The 22,578-nt window shown below is 39.3% G+C and overlaps 1 protein-coding gene across 6 annotated transcripts in view; it reads right to left on the reverse strand.

Annotated features, from left to right (window-relative positions):
• SOX5 (SRY-box transcription factor 5) overlaps nt 1-22,578 on the reverse strand; it is a 347,783-nt gene that overhangs the window by 205,150 nt on the left and 120,055 nt on the right. For all 6 annotated transcript variants that reach the window (XM_054167738.1, XM_054167737.1, XM_054167735.1 and 3 more), the window contains one exon: nt 19,511-19,721. In XM_054167738.1, the coding sequence (XP_054023713.1) occupies nt 19,511-19,721 (211 nt within the window). The remainder of the gene's footprint in view (nt 1-19,510; nt 19,722-22,578) is intronic.

The following is a 22,578-nucleotide window of genomic DNA, read 5'->3' on the forward strand; positions in this document are numbered from 1 at the left end:
AGCCAGGTTTGGCTAGAAAACTATTTCCATTTCTCCTTTATTTGAATTTGCAATAATTTCACTTGTAAGTGAAAAGTATTACATTTCTTTAGTAAGGGATAGTAAATTTGAGGAAGTTGCTTCATCTCTTACTTAAATGGCCCAGCACAGCCCTTGCTCCAGGTAAGAGCACCAGGATATTCAAGAGGAAGAATTAACTGATCCAGGAAAGGAGAATCTAGGAGGAGGTATGGAAACCAAGAAGAACAATGATGATGAATCACCCAAAGACTGATGCATATGAATACTCTTATTTCATCAAGCCCTTTAAAACCAGGCACAACTGTACTGGAATTTAGGATGCTGCTCAGAAAGCTGTAATTCCATATTACAGGCGGACCACGCCAAAAAGCAGAGATACATTTTAAGGGTGGCAATGAGTTCAGGACCTGCTCTGCTGAATATGATGGTACTTCAGCTTCCGACGTTTCCTTTTTATCTTTCATGTAATTACAAAAGTCTTTGGCTTTTTTTTTATCCAAGTCTAAGAATTAAGAGCTAAAGGAATAGAATTCTAGTGGCATTATTCAGAGAGTATTTGCTATTTTAGCTGAATTTTGGTGAAGAATTCAAAACTAAAAGATAAAGAAAATCTGAAGTCTTCACTATGCAAGATATAGAAACTGTGCTCTATTATATTATAGAGACAATACAAACTATGATTTTTATTTTTTTTTTTAAAGGATCATTTTTGTATGGATACCTAGCCCTTGAAATCAACTGTGGTCTGTGGAGAAAAAGATTTCCTCTAGCCACTTAAGCGCTTCTTTTTCCTAGAAACATGCAGAAGAATGCCTGAAGAGTCCTTTCCAGGGTTTTAAGGATGGTTTGTAACGTAAGTCAAGGGAGCAGCCTCGGTTCTACACTAGCTGAAAATCCAGCCAGACAGCTCTGATGAGTGGAAACCTGAAAATCAAAGAAAGCCTTCCTTGTCAGGATTCAGATCTGTGTACTCTACAAGTGTTATCTGGCTCTGAAACACTGGTAATGGACTATAGATCCTGACCATATAGGAATAAGTCACATTAAAGAGTGTCTACTGAAATCAATAACATGTATCAAATGTACTAATTTTTCCCTACAGTTCTAAAGGCCACCACGTGTATGCTATTAATCTAACAACTGAAAGGTTTTAAAAATGTTTTCATTCCAAGGTAACTCCTGTTAAGACTAGTTAGGAAAATTAAAGGTACACTGAGGTGAAAGGGGGGAAAAAAAAAAGAAGAGAACAGTGCTTCTAAAAAAAGAGGCTTTATATTTGGCAATAAAAATTTAGAGCCCCCCTCTTCCTCTCTCCCAAACTCTCAGGTTGATTCATCTCTCATTCAAATTTAAAATGCACAGAGAGGCTGCAACAAACCCACAGAAGATTGATATGCACTGCACTCCACGCATGGTTTAGCTCTTTATTCCGAAGTCTGGCATGATGATGTTGTGTTCTGTGATATTATCATTTCAATATATTACAAACAGGGTTCGATATAAAAACAGTCCGATGCGAGTCCCCTTTAAAAAATTACAAATTGTTACTATAGCGCTGCGAGAGAAAGGGAGCAAGAGATTCACAATGCAGGCTCGGAACTTGGCAACCTGTAAAAGTGCCCAGTCGAAAATTACTAACAGCTGGAGATGACAGTTGTTTTAACAGCTGAGCTGACAGGATTAATTTAAATGCACTGAAATCAAAAGTAGATAACACCTGTTTAGTCTTCCAGGGCCATTTGACAAGGTAGGCCAAAGGAAAAAAAGCAGAGCCAGGGCTATGTGAGCATGTGTGCGTGCATGTATGGATGCATGCATGGATGTGCATGCATGTAAGCGCCTCTGCCTCTTCTCTCCCCCTGCCTCTGCAGAGGATAGAAGGACTTCAGAAAGGAATGGCATACTTTTAAAGGCTGGGTGTGTGGGGAAGATGGGTGGCTTGTCACACAATAACAGAAAGGCCGACCCCCATCAGCTTGAAGCATCTGGTTCCCATTGTGCCCACCCCCCCTTGCTCACCCTTCTTCCCCCTTCTCTTATCCAAGGTCTTTGACCCAAACCCAACAATGGATAAAGATCACTGGATTTTAAAGCTGTAGTTTTTCACTCCCGCATCCCAGTGATCCTCCTGGGTTAATTAATGCATTCTCTTTGAGCTCCAAGCCACTAAAGCTCCCACACGCTCCCTCCCACCTACCTCTTCCCCAAACAAAAAACAGAACAAAAATTCCTCATCTTCTTGCCATGCCAAAGCTTGTAACTTGCATGTACATAAAATAAATAAATAAATTCTACAAAGCATGTGAGGCAGAGCATGTTAAACAGCAAGAAATGATTTACGTGGCAGACAAGGAGGGGATGATGTTATGTTTGCTTCTATGGTTATGATCCTCTTCTCCCAGTGTATCTCTGCACTGCTCTGTGCCACAAGGATTGCAAGTCTGAAGAACCACAGCTTGATGTCCCAGCACAGCCCTTGGTCCAGGTAAGAGCACCAGGATATTCAACAGGAAGAATTAACTGATCTAGGAAAGAAGAATCTAGGAGAAGGTATGGAAACCAAAACCTTTTCTGAGGTGAAGTTGTGACTACCACAGAAAGCTACAGTACCAACTTCACATGGCACAACAACCCTACAGGCTTAACTCTTCACATGTTCCGCTTGCTGAAATCCTATCAAGGCAAAAGTGAGCTCTGCCTGTGAGGAAGCTACTGAATTCAGGCCAGAGGCTTCCAAATTCAACCTGAAATTTCATTTTTGGTTAGGAAGACATACGGGGCAGATCTGTAACAGACGTGTGTTTCCAGACAGCTTGTTTCCTCAGATCTACCCGTCCTTTCTTGTAAGCAGAACCACTGTCAGGTTGCATCTCTGAAGCAGTAACTAAATTTCACCACTGTGAAGACGTATACAGCTACTATTATCAACCCTGGCTAAAAACCCTCAGGACTTGGACACAAGAGAGAGAGTTCATGTGAAAAATGTGTGGGAAAAAATACAAACAAAAAAAAAAAAAACCCCACACCAAACAAAGCTCAGAAGAAATTTTGTTTTCTGACTTTGCTCTGTGCTTTTAGCCACAGGACCAATCTTTCTTCCTTGTATTCCTCCAGGGATGAAAAAAATAGCCCTATAGTTGGTATGATGACACTGCAGCTGTATACTTCATCCAACAAAAGGCTGTGTTCAGCTCTTCCTTCTTGTTCAACAACCCTTCAGCAGGACGAAGGCGAACTGAAAAGCTCATGTGCTTGTTTCAGCTAACTGCAAGCCTATCTATCCACTGCGCTGCCACATCAGTATCAAAGCATGGTTGGCACCTTCAGTTTTTTTAGTTGAAAAAAGAAGTGTTCAATAGAAAGCATTCAGAAAATGTTTGATTGATATAAAAAGCTGGAGAATCACAGATACTCTCAGTTACAGCATTAACCCTCGCCAGAAAGAAAAAGACAAAGACAACCATCCACGATAGCTTTCTCTTCATTGGAGCTTTCAGTGTACTCAGCTCATATTCTCTTTGCATTCCAGCTACTAAAGCTCCCACCCGCTCCCTCCCACCTTCCTCTTCTACAAACACCACAGAGCTTCATATAGGCTAATTCACCATGCCAAGAAAAACAGAACAATTCTTAACTAAGCTGCATCTATATTTACTCATTTCAGAATTCATGTCCTCTTTTAGCATTTATTGCCCAGGTAAAACTATTTATCTGAACAAATGTGAATATTAATGGCAATTCTGAGAGGAAAAAGAAGACACAAATGCACCTCTCAGGTATGGGCCCTGTGTGCAATAAATCTAGGGGAAAACCAGCACCAATTTATCTAGACAAGTTCAAGCCTAGGCCTAAAATTGTCTTCATCTTGTTCACAAGAAAATGCCAAGACACTTTAAAACTCAGCTCACGTGAACCTTTCTCTGAGATGTACAACTATGGATACTAAATTACTTTTAATGAAGCAGTGGACCACCTTGTGATGGACTGCATCTGAGTTCTACTGCTACAGCCTAACCTAAATGTGAGAGGATTTACTGCACAGTACTCTGTTGCCTATTTTGCCAGCTTTGTATCCAGGGCAGAAGAGCTATACTAAAAGATGGACACCAACACCAATTTCACCTTCTGCTGCATAGGAAAGGGAAGAACTTGAGCCTAACAAAATATACAGATTTCTTACTTGAACTTTTCCAGCAAATGAACCTAGAGATTCCCAGTATGTTACTAAAATATCGGGTTAATATCAGAGGGCATTTTCCCTGTTATTTTTCACGTCCATGAACCTCTGCATGTTTGGATTGTGGCCAAGTCCTGAAGCAGAAGTGCCAAGGAACATGAGAGAGGCTGTTCTCCTGACAATTCCAATTTGGCTGGTTGCTGCAAGTGACAGAAATCCCAAGAGAAAACCAACACTAACGATAGTTCATTGCTTGATATGCAGACACAAAAGTCTTACTGTTTACCACAAAAAAAAAAAAAAAATCAGGAAATGTTTTAAAGATTGGGGGGGGTGGAAATGGAATAAAATTGAGAGACCATAAAGAAACCCTCTACTCCTTACAAATACGCATCAAGTAGCAGCACTCGTAGTTGTAGTGGAGTAATAATGAGGATGATGATGAGTATGCAGGAAGGCATGATCACCATTGCTTACATTCATACTTCATCCTTACAAATTTCATAAAATCTCTCTGCACTTCTAAATCATTAATTTCCATTAATATTTACAGGGGGGAAAAAAAAATCTTGCTTTTTTTGAAGGGTTTTTTCAAAGTTTTCAGTCTACTGGGCATGCGATGATAATTGCTGCTTTGTTCTGCTTAATGATAGAGTTCTTCCCCGTACAAAATAAGAAGCAGTTTATTTCTCTTTTTTTATTTCTTTACACAACTCAGAGGTTCAAAGAAGATAATTACAAACAATGCCTGAAGAATGGTTCAGTTAATGTTAATTTATACAACAAACTAATTACTACCAAATGGTAAAAAATCACATGTGGAAGTTCCTGTCTCCCACGCACACAACTAAACCAGCAGCCATCTGTCTCAGCCTGGGAGTTCTCAGTGACAACCAAGGAAAGCAAGGGAAAGAATGAATCCAGATATACTAGCTGCTGCTTCTGACACAAAATCATGGCATTTAAACACCAGGCTCTGTATAGTGATCTGAGCAGTGGCATTTTTTCCCCTTTAATTTATAAAGCAAAGTCCCAACATCTACAGCTATAGCTCTGTTTAAAATCTGCATTTTATCTCAATCTCAGGAACTTAAGGTGAAGTCTAAAGCATCTCCATCTATCAGCTGTAATTCGTCCTTCTGGCAAATTTTTATACAATACTCTTTGTAACATCCTTAAGATACTGCCTATCAGAAAGGACAAGGTGCAGTCTTTGAATCTACTTACAATATGCTAGACATCAGGATGGAAAAACATGCTGCTGCTTTTTTTTTTCTGGTTTTGTTTCAACATTTTTTTCACAACCTGAGAAAGCAATTTTCTCCAAAACCTTGAAAAAAATCAAAGTCAGTACAATTGTTAAACACTTTCATGGGATGCTCATTAAAAACTGACAGGGAGAAAATGGCTGAGGACAAATCCTGAAGCATTTGTTCAGTTTAAAGTCCATTGAATTCAACGTGAGTGTTACTTTACTGAGGACTTCAATACCAGATCCTTTACATGAACAAGGACCTTGGCATTCTGACCGTTAATTATTCCCTGATTAGCTTGCATCTAGTGAAACAAACTAAACACAATATTATCCCCTAAGCTCTGTTCAAGAAATCTCAACTCAAATATTCTCCTCTCCCTGTGAGATCAGAACTCCAACCATCATCAAAGAAGTGCCGTACATGAATAGGAGCAAAATATCAGAGTTTAGATTCGCAGTACAGATTTCAGCAGAGAAGATTTCTTTCCCTAACAATTAAAACTTACAAAGCTTTCTATATTTCAACATAAGGCAAAATTCTTGCATTGCAGAATGGCATCTATGTGTCTTATTTAGACCAGAACCCACCAGAATCCCACACCAGCACCAACGTGCAGCCTTACTAGAAAGAGACAATCCAGGATAAGGTAAAGACTGAAGATCTTTTAGTACAGACTAAATGTCTATCAGATTGTGTTTCTGAGGATTTACCTTTTCAAGTAGAAAGAGTATGTTTCATATGGCCTGAAATGATCAGAGAGGAAGAACAAGTGTTACAGCAATTTCAAACAAGGTCTCTGTAATCTCATATTCATGAAGTAACACAGTCATTATTTCTACATGGCAAGAACAGTATCGACATTTTAAATGAAGTAAACAAGAAGGAATCACAAGAGAATCAACATAACCAAACAATAATGCCTAATTATTCCTCATTCATAGTCCCTGGCAGCTATGATATATCAGAAGAAAAACATAAAATCACAAGGACATAATTCTTGCATACAGCCAAGAGTGTAACATTTTATGTAATAAAATGTATTGCTGAAGTGAAGGAAGAAGCAGCAATTTTCCTGCTTCCTATTTCACCTAATCTTTTTCAAGATTTAAAAAAATCACAATTCCAGTATACCAAGAACAGGACTTTGGTGTAACAAGTTAACTGTGAGATCCTTCAACATGGAATTGGTGCGTGAAACCAGCCACTGAGCGGAAGGGTCAGTAACTGCAGTGGGTGTTGCAGAAAAAAATGTATCTGAGGGGATTCTTTGGACATCTTGGAGTCCCTGGGCTGTGACTGACATCAGGCCTCTTCCCTCCTCTTTCACCCCAAGTAGCCTCAAGCAGCTCTCACAGCCAAAAGTCTGTCTCTAATTTTAGTTGCTGCTCCTGGCACATGTTGCGTCCTAGATCACTGAAAGCCTTGAATTAATACACTAAGACCCAGCATTAAGCTGAAGAACTGACAGCTTTATGGAATGCATTCAGCCTGGGAGGAAAGCTACCTGGGAATGCCTGAACAATCCCAACATCCTCTTCTAGTAGGAACAGGATTTTGCAAAGAAAAAAATAAAATTAAAAATCAATCCAACAAGTCTCTGCTAGTATAGGGATCCCATGATCAGGCTGCAAATCCTAAGGAAGGAGAGAAGGTCTGAAGAACACTACAGCACATCTTTTAATCTCCCTTAAAGAGTTAGACTGAAGATTCCAAAACGGTCTCCTTGTTTCATTTCCCCACAATGGTGCCTGTTTATGCAAACACAGACAGCATCTCCTGCTTTTTCACCTGTCTTTATGTCTATAGAGACCTGTCCACCAAAAGAGCTGAAGCAGATGACTCAAAAAATGGCCAGGCACTGCATGTCATTTGCTCTTGAAAACACTCAGGCGCGTGGTGGCTGGTTATAACTGGTGAACAGTTATCCAATACAAGCAGAGCAAATTTTAGCAATGACATGTGAGAAACCTAGGATGAAATAACACAACTGTCAGCTGAATTCGCTCTCTCGTTCTTTAATGGCAGTTTGCTCCATGCTATACCGAAGGCATAAGGCCAAGACAAAACCAACAACCAACAAAAGAGTTTACATTAGAAGAATTGGGAAAATTTTGCAGTCTGGCAGCGTAAGAAGGCAGTGCTGTCTTCTTGCCTCCTGTGGGCCCCATCACCTTCAAATACTGGTCATGCACGCCATCTAACATCCACTGGGGACTGTGTCCTGGTAAGTATGGTAACAAAATAACATGATCTTCAGCATAAATAACAGGTTAGAGCCTAAACCCCCATGTCACGTGTATTATTCATCCAATCATTTTATGGTTAGTTACAGACTGATTCCCAATGACAGCTTCTTAATTCCTTTAAACTCAGATAGGATTGACTTGGCCAAACTTGTAAAGAAGGAATGCATTTCGCCTGGATGTGCATCCCATGCTCAAGCGCCTCACAGGAGCTGTGAATCAATTAGATGACACAGCAAGAGGAAATGCATAAAAAAAGACTTAAAATAAAATAATCTTCAGTGAAATGTCTCCATATTTAGTTAAACAGCATTGCTGATTAAGGCTGTACATGAGCTCAGTGTGGAATCCAGAATTGTTGCAGCTGAAAATCATTAGCAAAAGCCTGCTGTCCTCTAGTTTCATCTTCATATATTAATTTCATATACAAGGAAAGGCAAGTATTTGGAAATATATTGCATTATTTCAGTCTAGAATATAGATATTCCAACAAAAATACATTAGCATACTGACTTTGCAACAAGTCAGTGATCATACAGGACTGAGGGAATACACAGTAATGAATACAGTTAAAAATTGTGTTTCTAATGAGCTGTTGACTTTTTTGCCTTTTTTTGTTCTCCCTGCCCAGTGCCCGAGTCTGTGGCAGCTAAGATGCTCAGCTACTACAATGGGGTATGTGTTATGGGCAGAACAGAAAAGGGAAAGAAAGGTATAGCAAAAAAGATGAATGATGCATAAAGAACTGAGAGGCTTTCTCCTTCCGTGTGATCTCTGTCTCTAAACTATTTACCTTGAGATTGTGTAGGCTAATCTACAGTACAAAACTAATGCAACATTCCAAACTGTACTGGAAAAACAGGACACTTGGATAACCGCTTCCAAGTCTGGAGAGACACCTTCCTTTCTGATAAAGCACTTGGACATCAGCTGTAGCTTCAGGGCTGTGTAAATTGTTAGCTGTGATCATTCTTGCTTATTGGCAGTGCAATACAATAACTGTTTGGGATTTTTTTGGGGTGGGAAGGAAATTTGTCTTTGCAACTACACTTCCTAGATACCTAGAACAGATTTGAAAATAATGGCTAAAATAGCATGTCTCATACACATCGAATTGCCCATGATTGCAAGTCTGGATAAAACCACTGATGGACGTCAGATCCTTTTCCAGCTGTCATCTCCTCTGCTTCTATTATTTATTCAGAGATTCAATAATGTAATTAATTATAGCTAAAAGGCTCAAATGAACAACTGTGGTTCATCTCCTTCCCTGCATGTTGCAGTGCATGAACACGTATGTTAAATTGCTGCATCTCCCCAACAGTAAGAATCTGGCTCTCCATGTCATACATCTCTGGCTCTCCCTTCTTTGTGCTGTGTAAGCTAGTACCTTCTATACCTCCAAAAGACAAGTCCGGGTGCTAATTCATCAAGCACTATATTACTTAGATACAAGTATCTCACCATCTAGCAAATACAAGTTTCTAGCAATTAATGACTGCACAGACTTTGTTGTTGTTACCTTTCAGTTCTCTTAATAATGCTCTTTCCAGGAACAGGCCTAATCCCTGTCTGTATAGGGATAAAAAAAAAAAAGAAAAAAACCAACAATTCACATTGGGTTCTTTACAACTCTGGTACTGGGTCAAATGTTGCCTTCTTAAAGCTCTTGTGTATTCAGCAGGAGTTGTGAACTTGTATCTGAGCACAGAATTTGGCCCACATCATTCTGAAGGGTCTATTAACTCTCCCACACTCTGAAATAAATTAAGAGGAGATTCCTCTCAAGCACAATGAGCCTAAAATACAAACCATACTGCTCACAACAGAGAGAGCAGGAATTCAACCAGTCACACGGTTCTCTCTTCGTCCAACCACCTCCTGTCAGTACAAAGGAGAAGGGGGCGGAAGGCTCATTAAATCCCAGGGCATGGGGTCTGCACAGGGTCCCAACCAGAGCACAGGCCAGCAGGAACCACAAAAGGTGTGTGCATTCCCCCTTTTACCCTGCAGTACTACATCTCACCCTGCTCTGTTCACTTGGAAATTAATCATTTTTCTCCATGTTGAACATTCCTCACTCCCAGCCCCAATTCTTCCCTGCACAAACCTGGGAGTAGCCACTCCTGTTTACACTGCGCCACAACCCCACGTTGCCACCTGTCAATCAGAGTTTCATTTGTCTTCAAGTGGTTGAATAAAGAGGAGGGGGAAGGAAGAAAGCAGGAGGACCTCTGCATTGATCAAAAATGTTTGAGGTAGAAAGGAAGGGGGAGAAAGAGGGAGAGAGAGATGGAGATAGATTAGAGGGTAACAAAACTGGAGAGGAAGATAAACAGAGCCTAAAAGAAAAATGTCCTTTGTTCGTTTAAATGGCTCTCTGCTCCCAAGCCCTCTGCATGACTAATGCCATGCTGTGGTGTGTAAACCTCTTGGGCACATAACACAAACAAAGCATAACTCGGCCTGGACAAACAAAGGCCTAAGCAACAGTGATTGAATTCATCTTAAAACAACAAATCAATTCTTCCCTATTAATGCCCTAAATACCAGCGTAGGAGCACTGTCCTGTTGTAATGAACAGCCATGTGTTCAATTACCGTCTGTTTTCCCAACTACTGCTCTCTTCAGTAATTACACCATGCAATGCATTCTACAGTGACATTATATTAATGTGTTGGGAGGAAAGATCTTAAATACGAATTAAATCAGGCTAAATATCTCAGAAAGCCTTACCAAGTCACACAAGAGCTAACAGGGTATTCTTCAGCAGAAAGCACAGACTGATTTTTCTCTTCACTCTCTTTTCTCTTTCATCCCCTGGCTAAATAAATAAATTAAAACACAAGCTTGAAAGAACTCTTGCTCCAAGACTGCCACAGTTAAAACTTTCATAAGCCCTCTAAATGTCCACTTCACCTGCACAAAATTGCTGCTCAATAAGCAGTGTTTCACAAGTAACGGCTTACGTCACGTCAGCTAAAGAGCAACGACAAAAACCCTTCAACAACAGAGAGGTGACAACAAAGCGAGGCCAGAAAAACAAAAGCAGAAAACTTTCTGGACTGAGACAAACAGAGGAGAACAAAAGTTTAAGAAAAGGTTTCTTACCCTTTTTGCAGAACCGTCAAACAACTTTTATTGACTACTGAATAGCACACAGCAAACAGACCAAACAAAAGATATGATGAAAGACATATTTACTTGTACAGGGCTCCTTCCCCCCACCTCAACCTTTCTTTCCATTTCATATACACCCACACTTCACCGTTTGCATTGTGTTGTTAAATAACCAATAGCAACCCAGATGAAACAGTGGAAGGGTTTCTATGATGCTGTCAAGCACCAGACAGATGCTTGGCAGTGTCAACATGGTTCTTTACATTTGGGCTGTGCCAAGGTTTGAAATGAGAAATAAAACAGGAATGATAATAATACTTAGAGAGAGAGAGAGACAGAAAGATGGCAATGACTTAGTGCACAAACATGCAATACGGTTATTAATCAATGGAGTATCATCCTACCTGCTGGGTTTTACTTCAGCAATTAAACTGTTATGGAAACAGGTAAATAAAGCTTTGTACTGGACTCCATGAATATAAATAAAAAGCAAAATCAAAGTCTGGGGGTGTAACAATTGCAGATTTCTAGGCTGTCTATAATACACTCAAGAGGTTTCTGCTGCGAAGATATGTCAAGCATGTCCAACATATTTAGTATGATGGACTTCCAAAAATGTGTTTCAAAAGAACATGCTTTAGGTGCTGCAAAAAAACCTCTGGCTGAGGTTTCACGTGACAAAGAAATTAGCATATTTGAAACAAACAAAAATTTCAACATTTTTCTAACAAAACTATTGCCATTTAATCATAGAAAGGTTTGGGTCACAAGGGACCACCAAAGGACATCTAGTCCAACCTCCCTGCAGTGAGCGGGGACATCCTCCACCAGATCAGGTTGCCCAGAGCCCTGTCAAGCTTGAATATCGCCAAGGATGAAGGATGGGGCCTCAACTGCCTCCCTGCACAAGCTGTTCCAGTGTTTCACTGCCCCCATGGCAAAGATCTTCCTCCTAACATCCAACCTAAATCTACCCTAAAGCTACCCTCAAAACTACATTCAGATACACTTAAATATTTGTCATTGTAACAATTGCTCATCTGTCCTCCTCACGTCAGTAGAGCGAAAAACACCCCTGAAACCCAACTCTCCAGATTTTGGAACTCATTTTCATTTGACCAGTTTGAATTTTTTTCATTTCAGCTGCCAAACCAAGTCAGGGGAAAAGCTGTTTCCACCTGACCCAAAATGTTTTATTTAATTCTAACCGAAATGTTTTCATCTCTCTTTCAGATTAATCAGCTTAAACATCTAAAAACAAACACAAAAAAATCATTTCCAACGAAACATTTTGTCTAAAAATGTCGACCAGTCCAAATTTTCTACTATTTTTGGCTAAAATTAACTTGTTGAATTTCTAAATGGTATCAGTCCTTAATTACTATTTAACAGGTTTTAGGCTGTGTCCCCTCCAACACTTCTTGACTCTGTTTTAAGTGCTTTCTGAATGTATACATCACAGTATTAAAAAAAAAAATACATAAAAATCAGACACACATACAGCATGATTCCTCCTGAGGGAATGCACAAACCACAGTACAATTAACCTGTACAAAAAGAAAAGATGATGGAAGGAGTTTTGTCTTCCCAGTACAGCTTACTTAGAATACAGGAGATGTAAACAGTTGTGTGAAAGCAGCAACATTCAAACCATCTTAAAAACACCAATGCTAAACAGATACATAACTAATAAAAGCCAGCAAAACATCTTCAAACTTAAAGAGTGTTTTTATAAGGCTACTTCATTAGCTAAACAAGTGATCAGGAGTTGCTGCAAACGTTGCTCCTTGCAACACTAGAGGCTTTCCCTTGCTTCTGGTAAACAGAAGACACAAGACAGACTTGTGAATAGCTCATGGCACAGACTGAGATCTAAAGCTAATCAGACAGGATGATAGGTCATCTTAATCAACTTCAAAAAGCCAATCCACATGCTCGTCCTAGCTCCTCGCCTCTCTGCCCTGTTCACTTTCTCACTCATTTGGCCATATTTTCCCCTTCCCCCTCCACTTACTTCCTGCAAATTGTGCTGTTAAGAACGAACGCAGGGAGTCCTTCAGGTCTCAGCATCCTGGGCGCAGGTGGTGGGAAAAACTTTGAAGTGAGCTCTCCACTGACTCTAGAGCTGGCCGTGCCTCCTCCATAAGCAGCTCTTATTAAAAAAAAGACCAAGTATCCACTAGAACAAAACCAAGCAGGCCTATTTAATTAGGGCAAATGCTTGATATCCACTTCTTCATGTTAAACCACACAGTCACACAAGCCTGGGAGGTCTGATTAATTTTAATATGCACAGTCGTGACAAGCGCCTCAGGGGTAACAGAGAGGGAAAAAAAAATCCCAGAAACCCTGCTAGCTCAACAAATAGGCTTCAGCTAAATGTTGTGCATGTTGCCCAGATTAAGATGTTATTATTCAGCAAGGGCTTGAACCTTTAATATGAGGGACAAGAGGCCTGAGAAACAGGTGGCTCGCTCTTCACTCTCGAATAAATGACATACCCAAAAAGCTGTGGCACATAAGCATATAGGAAGAGCTGGCACACTCACTCATGTCTATTTGTGTATTACCAGGCTGGGTCAGAGGTGTCTCCAGCAGCGATCCAAGGACTGAAACGAAGCTCAGAAAGCTAACAGCTTTTCTTGGGGAAGGGCAGTTGGAAATAAAATAAAATAGAAAAGTTTTCAACAATACCGACTGAGGGTAGACTGCAAATTGATTTGGCTGGAATGTGTTAGAGGTAAAAGACACATAAAAATGATCTAGGGGTAAAAGGGGCACCGAGGCTTGAAAACTCCAACTGAAATGAATCATGACTATTCAGTCTGGCTACCTGAGGAATTAGGGACAGACAGGAGCTCAAATAATTGATTCGTCTTGTTGAACCACTTACATGCTGCAATGTAAAACTGTAAGTTTTTTGCTTTTGTTGCTGTTTGTCCAACACAATGGAGTGGATGCACCCTGGAAGAACATTTAAATTATGGAAGTCCAGCAGAGCATACTTTCATTGCAAAACAGGGAAGTGGAAAGGGACCTTATTTTCTTTCCAAAAGCAAAGGTTTCCTGAATCTCACTTGACTGTAATATTTTCTTCTATATTTAAGATGCTGTACCAGCACCTCAGATGCCTTTATCAAAAGAGAAAGGAAAAATCCCAAAGCTATGAAACCTTTGAGGATTTAAGCAAGAGAGACTTGGAAAGGAATCTAAGCAAATGTTGAAAACATCCATTGAAAGAAACTGCGACTATCAGGCTAAACTATTAGGAAGGGAAACACTTAAAAACTGAAGATGACAAATGAATATACTTCACTTTGAGCAAGCGAGAGCTGGCAGGGCTTCAAACTAGGCTACCTCTGTTGCAGAGTAGAAGCACTTGTTAATAAAGGATTATGCCACTGCAGCATTTAACAGTGCCTTATCTTCACACAGGCCTAGCTTATCAACTTCATCTTTTTAATTTTTTTTTTTTATCAGCAGTATACGAATGCACATTTCCATATGGCAGGGTCTTTGAAAGAAGTGCATGGAAAATTGATGCTGACTTGCTGCACAAGAAAAGACACATTTTCTACTGACAGACTGCATAGATGAACATGGAACCACAAAGCACTTGAAACATCCTTCCACAGCAGCAGGAGTGTATGAACAAGCTTGAAAGTACTCAACTGTAAAGTTTGTCCTTCAGTAGAACAGCGTTACAAAGCCTCTTCAACACATACATTGTCAAAGGGACAGCGAAGAACCAAATAAAAGAAATTCAAACCTCAACCAATTAGATTATCCTTAGGCTTTTTCCAAATCTGTTCTCCACATCTCCTGCCATTTCATCAGACGTGATTTGAAAACAAGAGTCTGTATTTCACAGGTCTCCCTTCTTGTGCCCGTTAATGGTCTGGTTTAGAATTTATGGCTTAACAAGAGGAAGACCTCTTGATTCCTTTACAAGATCTGTTGATTAAAAGTTTGATAAATATTAAGAGATATTCTGGGATCTTATTTCAGCTAGAGAGCCTGAATTCAACGTGGTTCACTTTTATAAACTGCACAACTGCTGAAACAACAACCATTTAAATTACCACAAGAACAGGTGTTGTGATTTATAATGTAAACTCAAACATCAAGCACAAATAGCCTTTGGGGGATGTTCATAAGACAAAAATCATGCCCAAGAGGCCTTTCTCATCCCTTTCTTTCTGACAAAGTAATTACAGTATTCCAGCATATTGTAATACATGAGGCTCTAGTATTCACACTGCCTGTTAAAGCCCTGCAAACATATGTATTACCTGCTTACTAAACACTAGAGATTAATTGTTCCTGCTCAGAAGATCTAAGGACCAGTCGAATGAAATTCTGAAGTAGGCATAATATTAAACACTCACTATATACACACAATTCTTGCATGTGTGTATTTATACATGTCTAAATATATGTATTCAATGCATGTACTTTGTATACATGGATATCTGTGTACATGCATTTCTATCAAATTCAAAGTATTCACTTCAACAGCCACACCAAGCGAAGTTTCAGGGGTCCTTATTACAGAACACTGAGCTGTGCAGGTGAGTGAGTGCTCCCACATGTGCACATGCTCCTGTACGCAGTCTCCGTGGTCAGGTAGATGTCCATACAATCCCATTGATCCAGAATGCCTACAAATTCTGTACAACAGCATAGATCTAGCCTCAGAAGATACAGTGTAGAAGTTTTAAAGGTGGATAGGCACATAACCTGTTAGAAATGTACACTGCCAACATGAAGATTGATTCTTCATTAGAAGTTAGGAGATGTAAAGAGCCAGTGACTACTGTGGTTTATTCTAAAAATAGGAGAGAAATTACTTGTTTGCCTCTATTTTTTTTTACAGAAGCCAAGTCACACATTTAGAGGAAAGGTTGCACAGATTTCAGAGATTTAATTTTCCACAAGAACAGACCATAAATTAAAATACAGCAATCCAATCCCATTAATAGTGAAAGAAAAATCTAAGTGGCTGCTTTGGTCTTTGCTTTCATGAACTTGTGTCAAGCTCAGTGACTTCAAAGAGATTTCCATTTCATTTCTACAAATGAAGAGAACAGAGAGAGAGTCTGCCATCCTCTGATGCCTTAAGAAAACAGAAGAAAAACATGCCTGTATCTCATTCGCCTAATGATTTTAGCTGCAAAAGGAATCCCATGGTCGGCAGACGACCCTCAGGGCAAGGGCTTGAGGTCTGTCACAGTATATAAGGCTTCTCCAAACCCACTCCATTATCTTCATTATTGTATACCAGGAATAAAAGGGGACTGACTCCTCTTCTGAAGTTCAAGTTAGAAAGGACAGAATGTTTCATGTAAAATAACATTGTGTGACTTCAGTAATAGGTTTATGCCTTTAGGGGCCTAATACTAAAGCCGCATATAAGGATTTTCTGCAGAATGTGAAAGAAGAAAAATGAGCACTGTATTAGCAATGAGGACAATTCCACAAGTTTGAGATTCACTGAAACACTTCATGCCTCTGTGGCAGCATGACTCGTTGTCAGTCACATACTGTCACACAAGAATAAAATAGCAAGTTTAGGGGGGAATGAAACCCCCCACAGAAAGCACTGGGTTTAGAGCCAAGTATAAATCCCTATGAAAACCAAAACCATACACACATGCAAGGAGGAAAAGGAAGCGACAAGCTTTTGGAATGATCTTAGGAATGAGTAGGTAGCATGATCTCCTACAGGGAACATTAACTCAGCACACATATACAACAGATCAGGGAAAGCATTTCTGTGAACAGTGGTGCCTCCCATGCCAGCTCCTGGGTGTATATGTGCATGTGCTTACACACATGCATAAATACAGGTGTGCATTGGTGTGCTCGGAGCAGTGGGTTTCCTAATACTTAGCCACAGAATGCACTAAGTATTAACTACTACCTTTTATCAAAGATAAGAAAGCCATTTACGTTATAGCAGTAACGTTTCTTAAAATCAAGCAGCCAAGTTATCAATATTTTTGAATCTCTCTCTTGTCCTCCAAACCCATTTAAGAAAAGAGAGGTCTTTTCCCTGATTAACACATGGTTTAAATCAAGACCTACACTTGTCTACCTGGCTTTTTTTTCCTGCTTTTGAATGAATAGGCCATTTGGAAGAATGCTTCAAAAGCACATTTCCCACAGTAATTCAGGAGACCATTTCAAACAATAAAAACAGGGCAAATATAGCCCACTGCACAAGTTAAATAATATATAAACTTTTGAGTACATAGAGAAATGGGAATCTGGCTCATATCTGGTCTTTGAAAGATTCACAGGAAATTGATTTAATTAAACCGCTGCTACTGGTGCAAATATTTCCCTCTCTTCCCAAAGAGACATAAAGTATTATATTACTGTTGCTGACACAATGCAGCAAAGCTTAACCAAGATTCGTGGTCCACAAACTAGCCAGACTACAAATTATTCCTGAAAACCACAGCACTCATGCACTGTTGAATTGTTACCTACATGTACTGCCCAAAATTCACACTTAACTTCTCTCATTCATGGGGGAATTCATTAATATGCTAATGACCCAACTAGCAACCAGTGATGACTGACAACTTTACTTTAAGAATACGTGAAGAAGACATGACAATAAGGAGATTTTCTGATAGGGTTCTAAGAAGACATTGTGCTTGCAATAATACACGCTTCTTTTAAGGAAAGAGATTCACATTTGTGAAGGGTGCCTAACAGCCTTGCCATCTGCACCCATAAATATATATTTTTTAATTAGCCACTCTAAAAACAATCATGTTGGCTGAAGGGAAGGGGGAGGGTAGACTTGTCAAAATGATGTATTTGTCCCTGACCACCTTTCAATGCTCTTATGCAAGTCTAATTTTCTTCCTAGCCAGCTCACCTCTCTGGCCTCCTTTTGTTTCACATCCCAGTTCCCATTCTCTTCTAACTTCTGAACTTTTGTTAGTTTGCTTTTAAGGAGAAAGGAGAAGAAAAAAAAAAAACACCAACCCTTTCCTATTCATTTTTTCCTGGATGGGGAGTAAGCAGGAACATGAATATGGCACTCTCATAATGACTTAACTAGGGCTTAATGAAATTTTCATCACAACCTGCTGTTCATTTTAATGGCCTTTGAAAGACAATAGAACAATGGCTAGAGGGAAGAAAAGATTTTCTGTTGCATGCATTTGCAAAGCCCAACATTCAGTTGCTCCCCCTTCTTTCTTTCCCAATCTCTTCACAAAGCTGTAGATCTTTTGTTTGTACTGTATATTTTCATTTTAGTAGAGATGAAATAATGTACAGGCTCTGTAACCATTCCCATGTCTATTTGTGGCCTTTCTTTAATGCAGTCTGTGAAGCTTGTACAGCCTCATACTCTACAGAGTATTTAGACATTGCCCAGAACCCCCTGTTCTTTCTTCTCTCTTATAGAAAAGTCTGGTCTCCTTTCCCCTCACCCCATACCTTACACGGGAAAGCTCTTTCCCATTCAAAGGCATGAGATAGGTCATGGCACTGACCATTAAGGCAACATAAATGCAAAATTAAATCCTATGATTATTGTTTCTCAGCAGGCCTTTACTGTGTGCTCCAGTCAAGAAGAGACGACTAATTTACAATCCTGTCATGCTCCTGGATGTGACAGTGTGGCTATGTTTGCACCCATATTTTCATTCCAGTATGCAGGTTGTCCTAGAATTTTCTTGTAGGTGTTGTCAATTCATGCATCAAGACTGACGTGGGCTCTGAGGGCTGTGCTTTTAAACATTTGAAACAGATTTCCACAACAGGATAGGCAGGTGTAAATGAAAATGAAGTCTTATTACTGTGCATTAGAGAATAAGGCACAGTACAATCACAAAACACCAACTGGCTCACAGTCCCCAGGAAATCTAGCTGTAAATATGCATGCTGGATACCTATGGTGAACAGAGTGAGAAATTCATCTTCCAGTCAGGGGTTTCACTCTGCCTCACACAGGCACGAATTGAAATCTTACTTAAAGAAAAGCTGTTCTGTGGATTCGCAGAAGCGAGGTGTCTTTCTCAGTCTCAGCTGACACAGCACAAATGGACAAATCATCAAGTGGACATATATTCTCAAAAATAATTCTCCAGAGACGATTCCTATACAACAAGGTTGAACCTTGTTGGCCAGACATAATGCAGAGAAAGCCTGCACTGTGTCTGTTTGTATAGTACCTGTGCTACAGATAAACAGACGATGACATGATAGGACAACCTCCAGACAAAAGCTTTCCTGAATTCCAGTTTAATTTCTTACCTCTCAAATAATGGCACGTCTACTAGATAATTTCACACTGACATTGCTGATAACACTGTTTATCACTCTAGAAATGAAGGAGGGGAAAGAACTGGTGAAAATGACCCCCAGGCTGTTAAAATTACAGTATTCATTGTACCCATATTGAAGAGGTTGCTCTGTCTATTCCAACTGTGACAAAAAGGTCAGACAAAGGCTCTCATTTGGGAAAAGATACAAATGTTAGCTATGATGGGATATTGCTGGAATTCACCCCTAATGTAGACAAAAAACTATGAGCTCTTTACTTCAATTTTACTAGTTAGAAAAACCAAATGGGGCAGAAAATGGGAAGATTAAAAAGTGTATGTATGCAAAGAATCTGGAGAAAAGAAAACAAACCAGAAAATGTTGGCCAGTTTCCCAGGCCTTACCTTCTGGCTCATTTTTGATGAGCTCCTCCATTTTTCTTTGCTTAAGGGTGTCTACAACATCCGCTAGGCTCCCTTTGCGCCGTTCAGGGGTTCCCAGGGCTGTGCTGGACAATGATTCTCCACTCTGACGCCCACCTTCTTCTGCCTTCAAGGGTGAGGTAGATGAGTTGTGCGGGGCAAATGAAGACATCACTTTATTGCCATCAACTTCCTGAAAGTGAAGAAAAATGAGATGAAACATCGCTTTCTTTCCTTAAAGGAGAAAGAAAAAAAAAAGATGGAGAGGAAGAACAATCCTTTGTTCTTTGAGTTCAACGCTGTTTGTTCTTCTGTTGAAACCTTTAAGAAGGCATGCAGTGCTTCAAAAGCATCCAGAACAAAGCCTATCCATAAAGCATAAACCAAGATTACAGGCTGAAGTGAACAAAGATCAGCTTGCAAGAGGGAAACATAAAATACAGTTTTTCCCTAATTGAGAAGAAGTGTTGTATTCATAGATTTCCTAATAACAATGGTATTGATTACCTTTAATTGTTTGCTCTTTTACAGCTTTCTTTGGAAAAAATCTTCCATTTTTTCAAGGACCATTAATTTCCTGACTTTATAAAGCACTTAATTTCTTGATAGCTAGTTGCAAGAAATGAAGCAGTAATCAAATATTAAACACCCTTCACTATAAGACTTATTTTAACTCAGATTTCAAGTAGTTCTCCCATCTATAAAGGATGAATCAATTGTTTTCTGTTTTCTAACCCTCTCCTATCTCATACCTTTATTTCTTGTAGAGAAAAAAAAATCACAAAGGTGGTCCTAATGACTTTGACTAGCAGCACAATGGCAAAACTCTCTGACTTCCTGCAACAACCACACAATCCTCCTCACATGAGAGTCAACAGAGGTCTACTCATTAATTTTAATGGAAACCAGAACTGGGTCCAGCATCTTCAAATTTGCCTTGATTAATGTGACAGATTTCTCCTCCATGCCTCCTCCAACATAAAGCAATGTTCTCTGCATATATTCCTTTCCCCTTTTATGTCTCTCTTACACCCTACCAGTCAGTACACATCTCTTGAAACCCCCTTTTTAAACTCTGCTAGCATATGCCATCTATACCTTGGAAAACTTGGGTCAGTGTCTCCAAAGCTGGGCACAGACTGCATAACATAGTGCTGCAAATGTCAACAGTTTTTATTTTGCTTGGATTCTACACAGTTGTTTGGTGTTTTGTGTTTTTGAATTTTCACTACCTGAGTTCTTTAAATTTTTATATTCCAGGTGTCTTAATGAGTATTGTTTCTAAAAAGTCACTAGACCATCTTGTGAACAGAGTTACAGATTTTGTTGAAGAAGTCTTCATTCTAACATTGTTTTCATTCTTTAGGGTAGGAAAGCAACACATAGACTGTTTGTAGGGATTTGATTTCTTTTTGCCTAAGTAATGTTTGCTGTCTCTGGATTAATAAACCCTGGCACTTCAGAAAAAAAAAAAAGTGGCTTTAAAAAATATAACACTATAACATAATACAATATAAATGGCTATCTCTGGCTTAATAAACCCTAATGTTTCAGGGGGAAAAAAAATGACTTAATATAACATAGATGGCTAAAAATTATCTCCATAAAATCTGAATAAAGCAACATGGAGGTGATGAGGTATGTGTTTGTTTTCACAGACCACCTCTGCAAAAAGTGCGTTAAAAGGGTAAAAAATTACCTTTAGTTAAGAAAACTGTCAGAGCAAAGAGTTTTGAGCAGCTTGAATGTGTTATACTAGTGAACAAATTCCCTAACAGAATCGGATTTAACTGAGATTACAATCTGGGCCATCATATGCCCCAAAAGCCAAACCCAGTGATGTTAATGAGAGACTTTCTACTGACGTCAATCAGCTTTTGACCAAGCCCTAAAAAAATTTCCAACTCTAGTTAAGGGAAATTATCCTTTTCTCTCCAAACCCCGCCCCCCCCCCCCCATTTTTTTCTTTTCGTCTTTCAACTTCCTCCATTTTTGTTCTACACTTGGAAAATTAGCAGGTGATGTAAAGAAAAGAATCAGTTGGAGCTGAATTTAATTTTTTTCCACATGTATACCCCTGAGTACACTGAGTTTTAACTGATCTAGATGAGCAACATTTTTTCTAACCTTCAAACCAATTATCACCAATTGGCATTTTTTTTCCTACAGACAAGGCCAAAAGAGGAAATATCGTGAAAGCTGCTTTCTTATTCACACTTTGAAGACAGATAAGCCAAATACTATCCTTAGTTACAGTTCTTAAATCCACCTATACTATCAATTAAGTATAGCAACAGTACTGTTCCTGATTTTAGAAGGAACAAAATTCTTTCATTCATTCCAAAGTGAGCCCCAATGACCCTTGTGTTTCTGTGTATGCTGCTCGCAGACTCAAAGTACCTGCAAGAGCTGCCGAAACCTCGGGAATCATCATTGATGTTTCCATGGACATTTTGGGCATACAAAAGTATTTTCATACACACAAATATATTCTGAGTATAAGAACACAAGGCCTGAATGATATGTGAAGCAATGTAAGGTAATTCAAAATCACAATCCGCTTGGCATTCAAATGGAACCCACAGGTATTTTCAAAATTACTAAAACTTCCTTGCTTCTCTTTTTAGGGGAAAAGAAATTGTGAGGGGAAGAGGATAGGAGAGTAGTTTGTCAATAATGCATCATGAAAATACTCTGGTTACTAAATTTCTGGTTCTTTCCGATGTTCCATGTAACCATGGACAAAAGTCACTTTTGTTTCTACATTTCAGTTTCCTACCTGTAAGACAGGCCCAAAAGACACAATTTTTTATATTGTAAAGGCCTTAGAATGATAAACTGATTAATAACACACAAAGGCCTTGATACTACAATGTTGGCTAAAAGCATTTATATAGTACCACAGTTCAGAAGACTTCATAGCTGGACAATAAAGGAAAGCAAAGTGTTCTACAGAGATTTTTTTTAAAAGCTAAATTCTGTATTAAAATAACCATCTACATAACCGTCCCCAAACAAACTGTTTCCTTAGACTGTTCTTGTTAGGTGTG

This window comes from Dryobates pubescens, chromosome 15 (assembly GCF_014839835.1).
Source record: "Dryobates pubescens isolate bDryPub1 chromosome 15, bDryPub1.pri, whole genome shotgun sequence".
Taxonomy (NCBI): Eukaryota; Metazoa; Chordata; class Aves; order Piciformes; family Picidae; genus Dryobates; species Dryobates pubescens.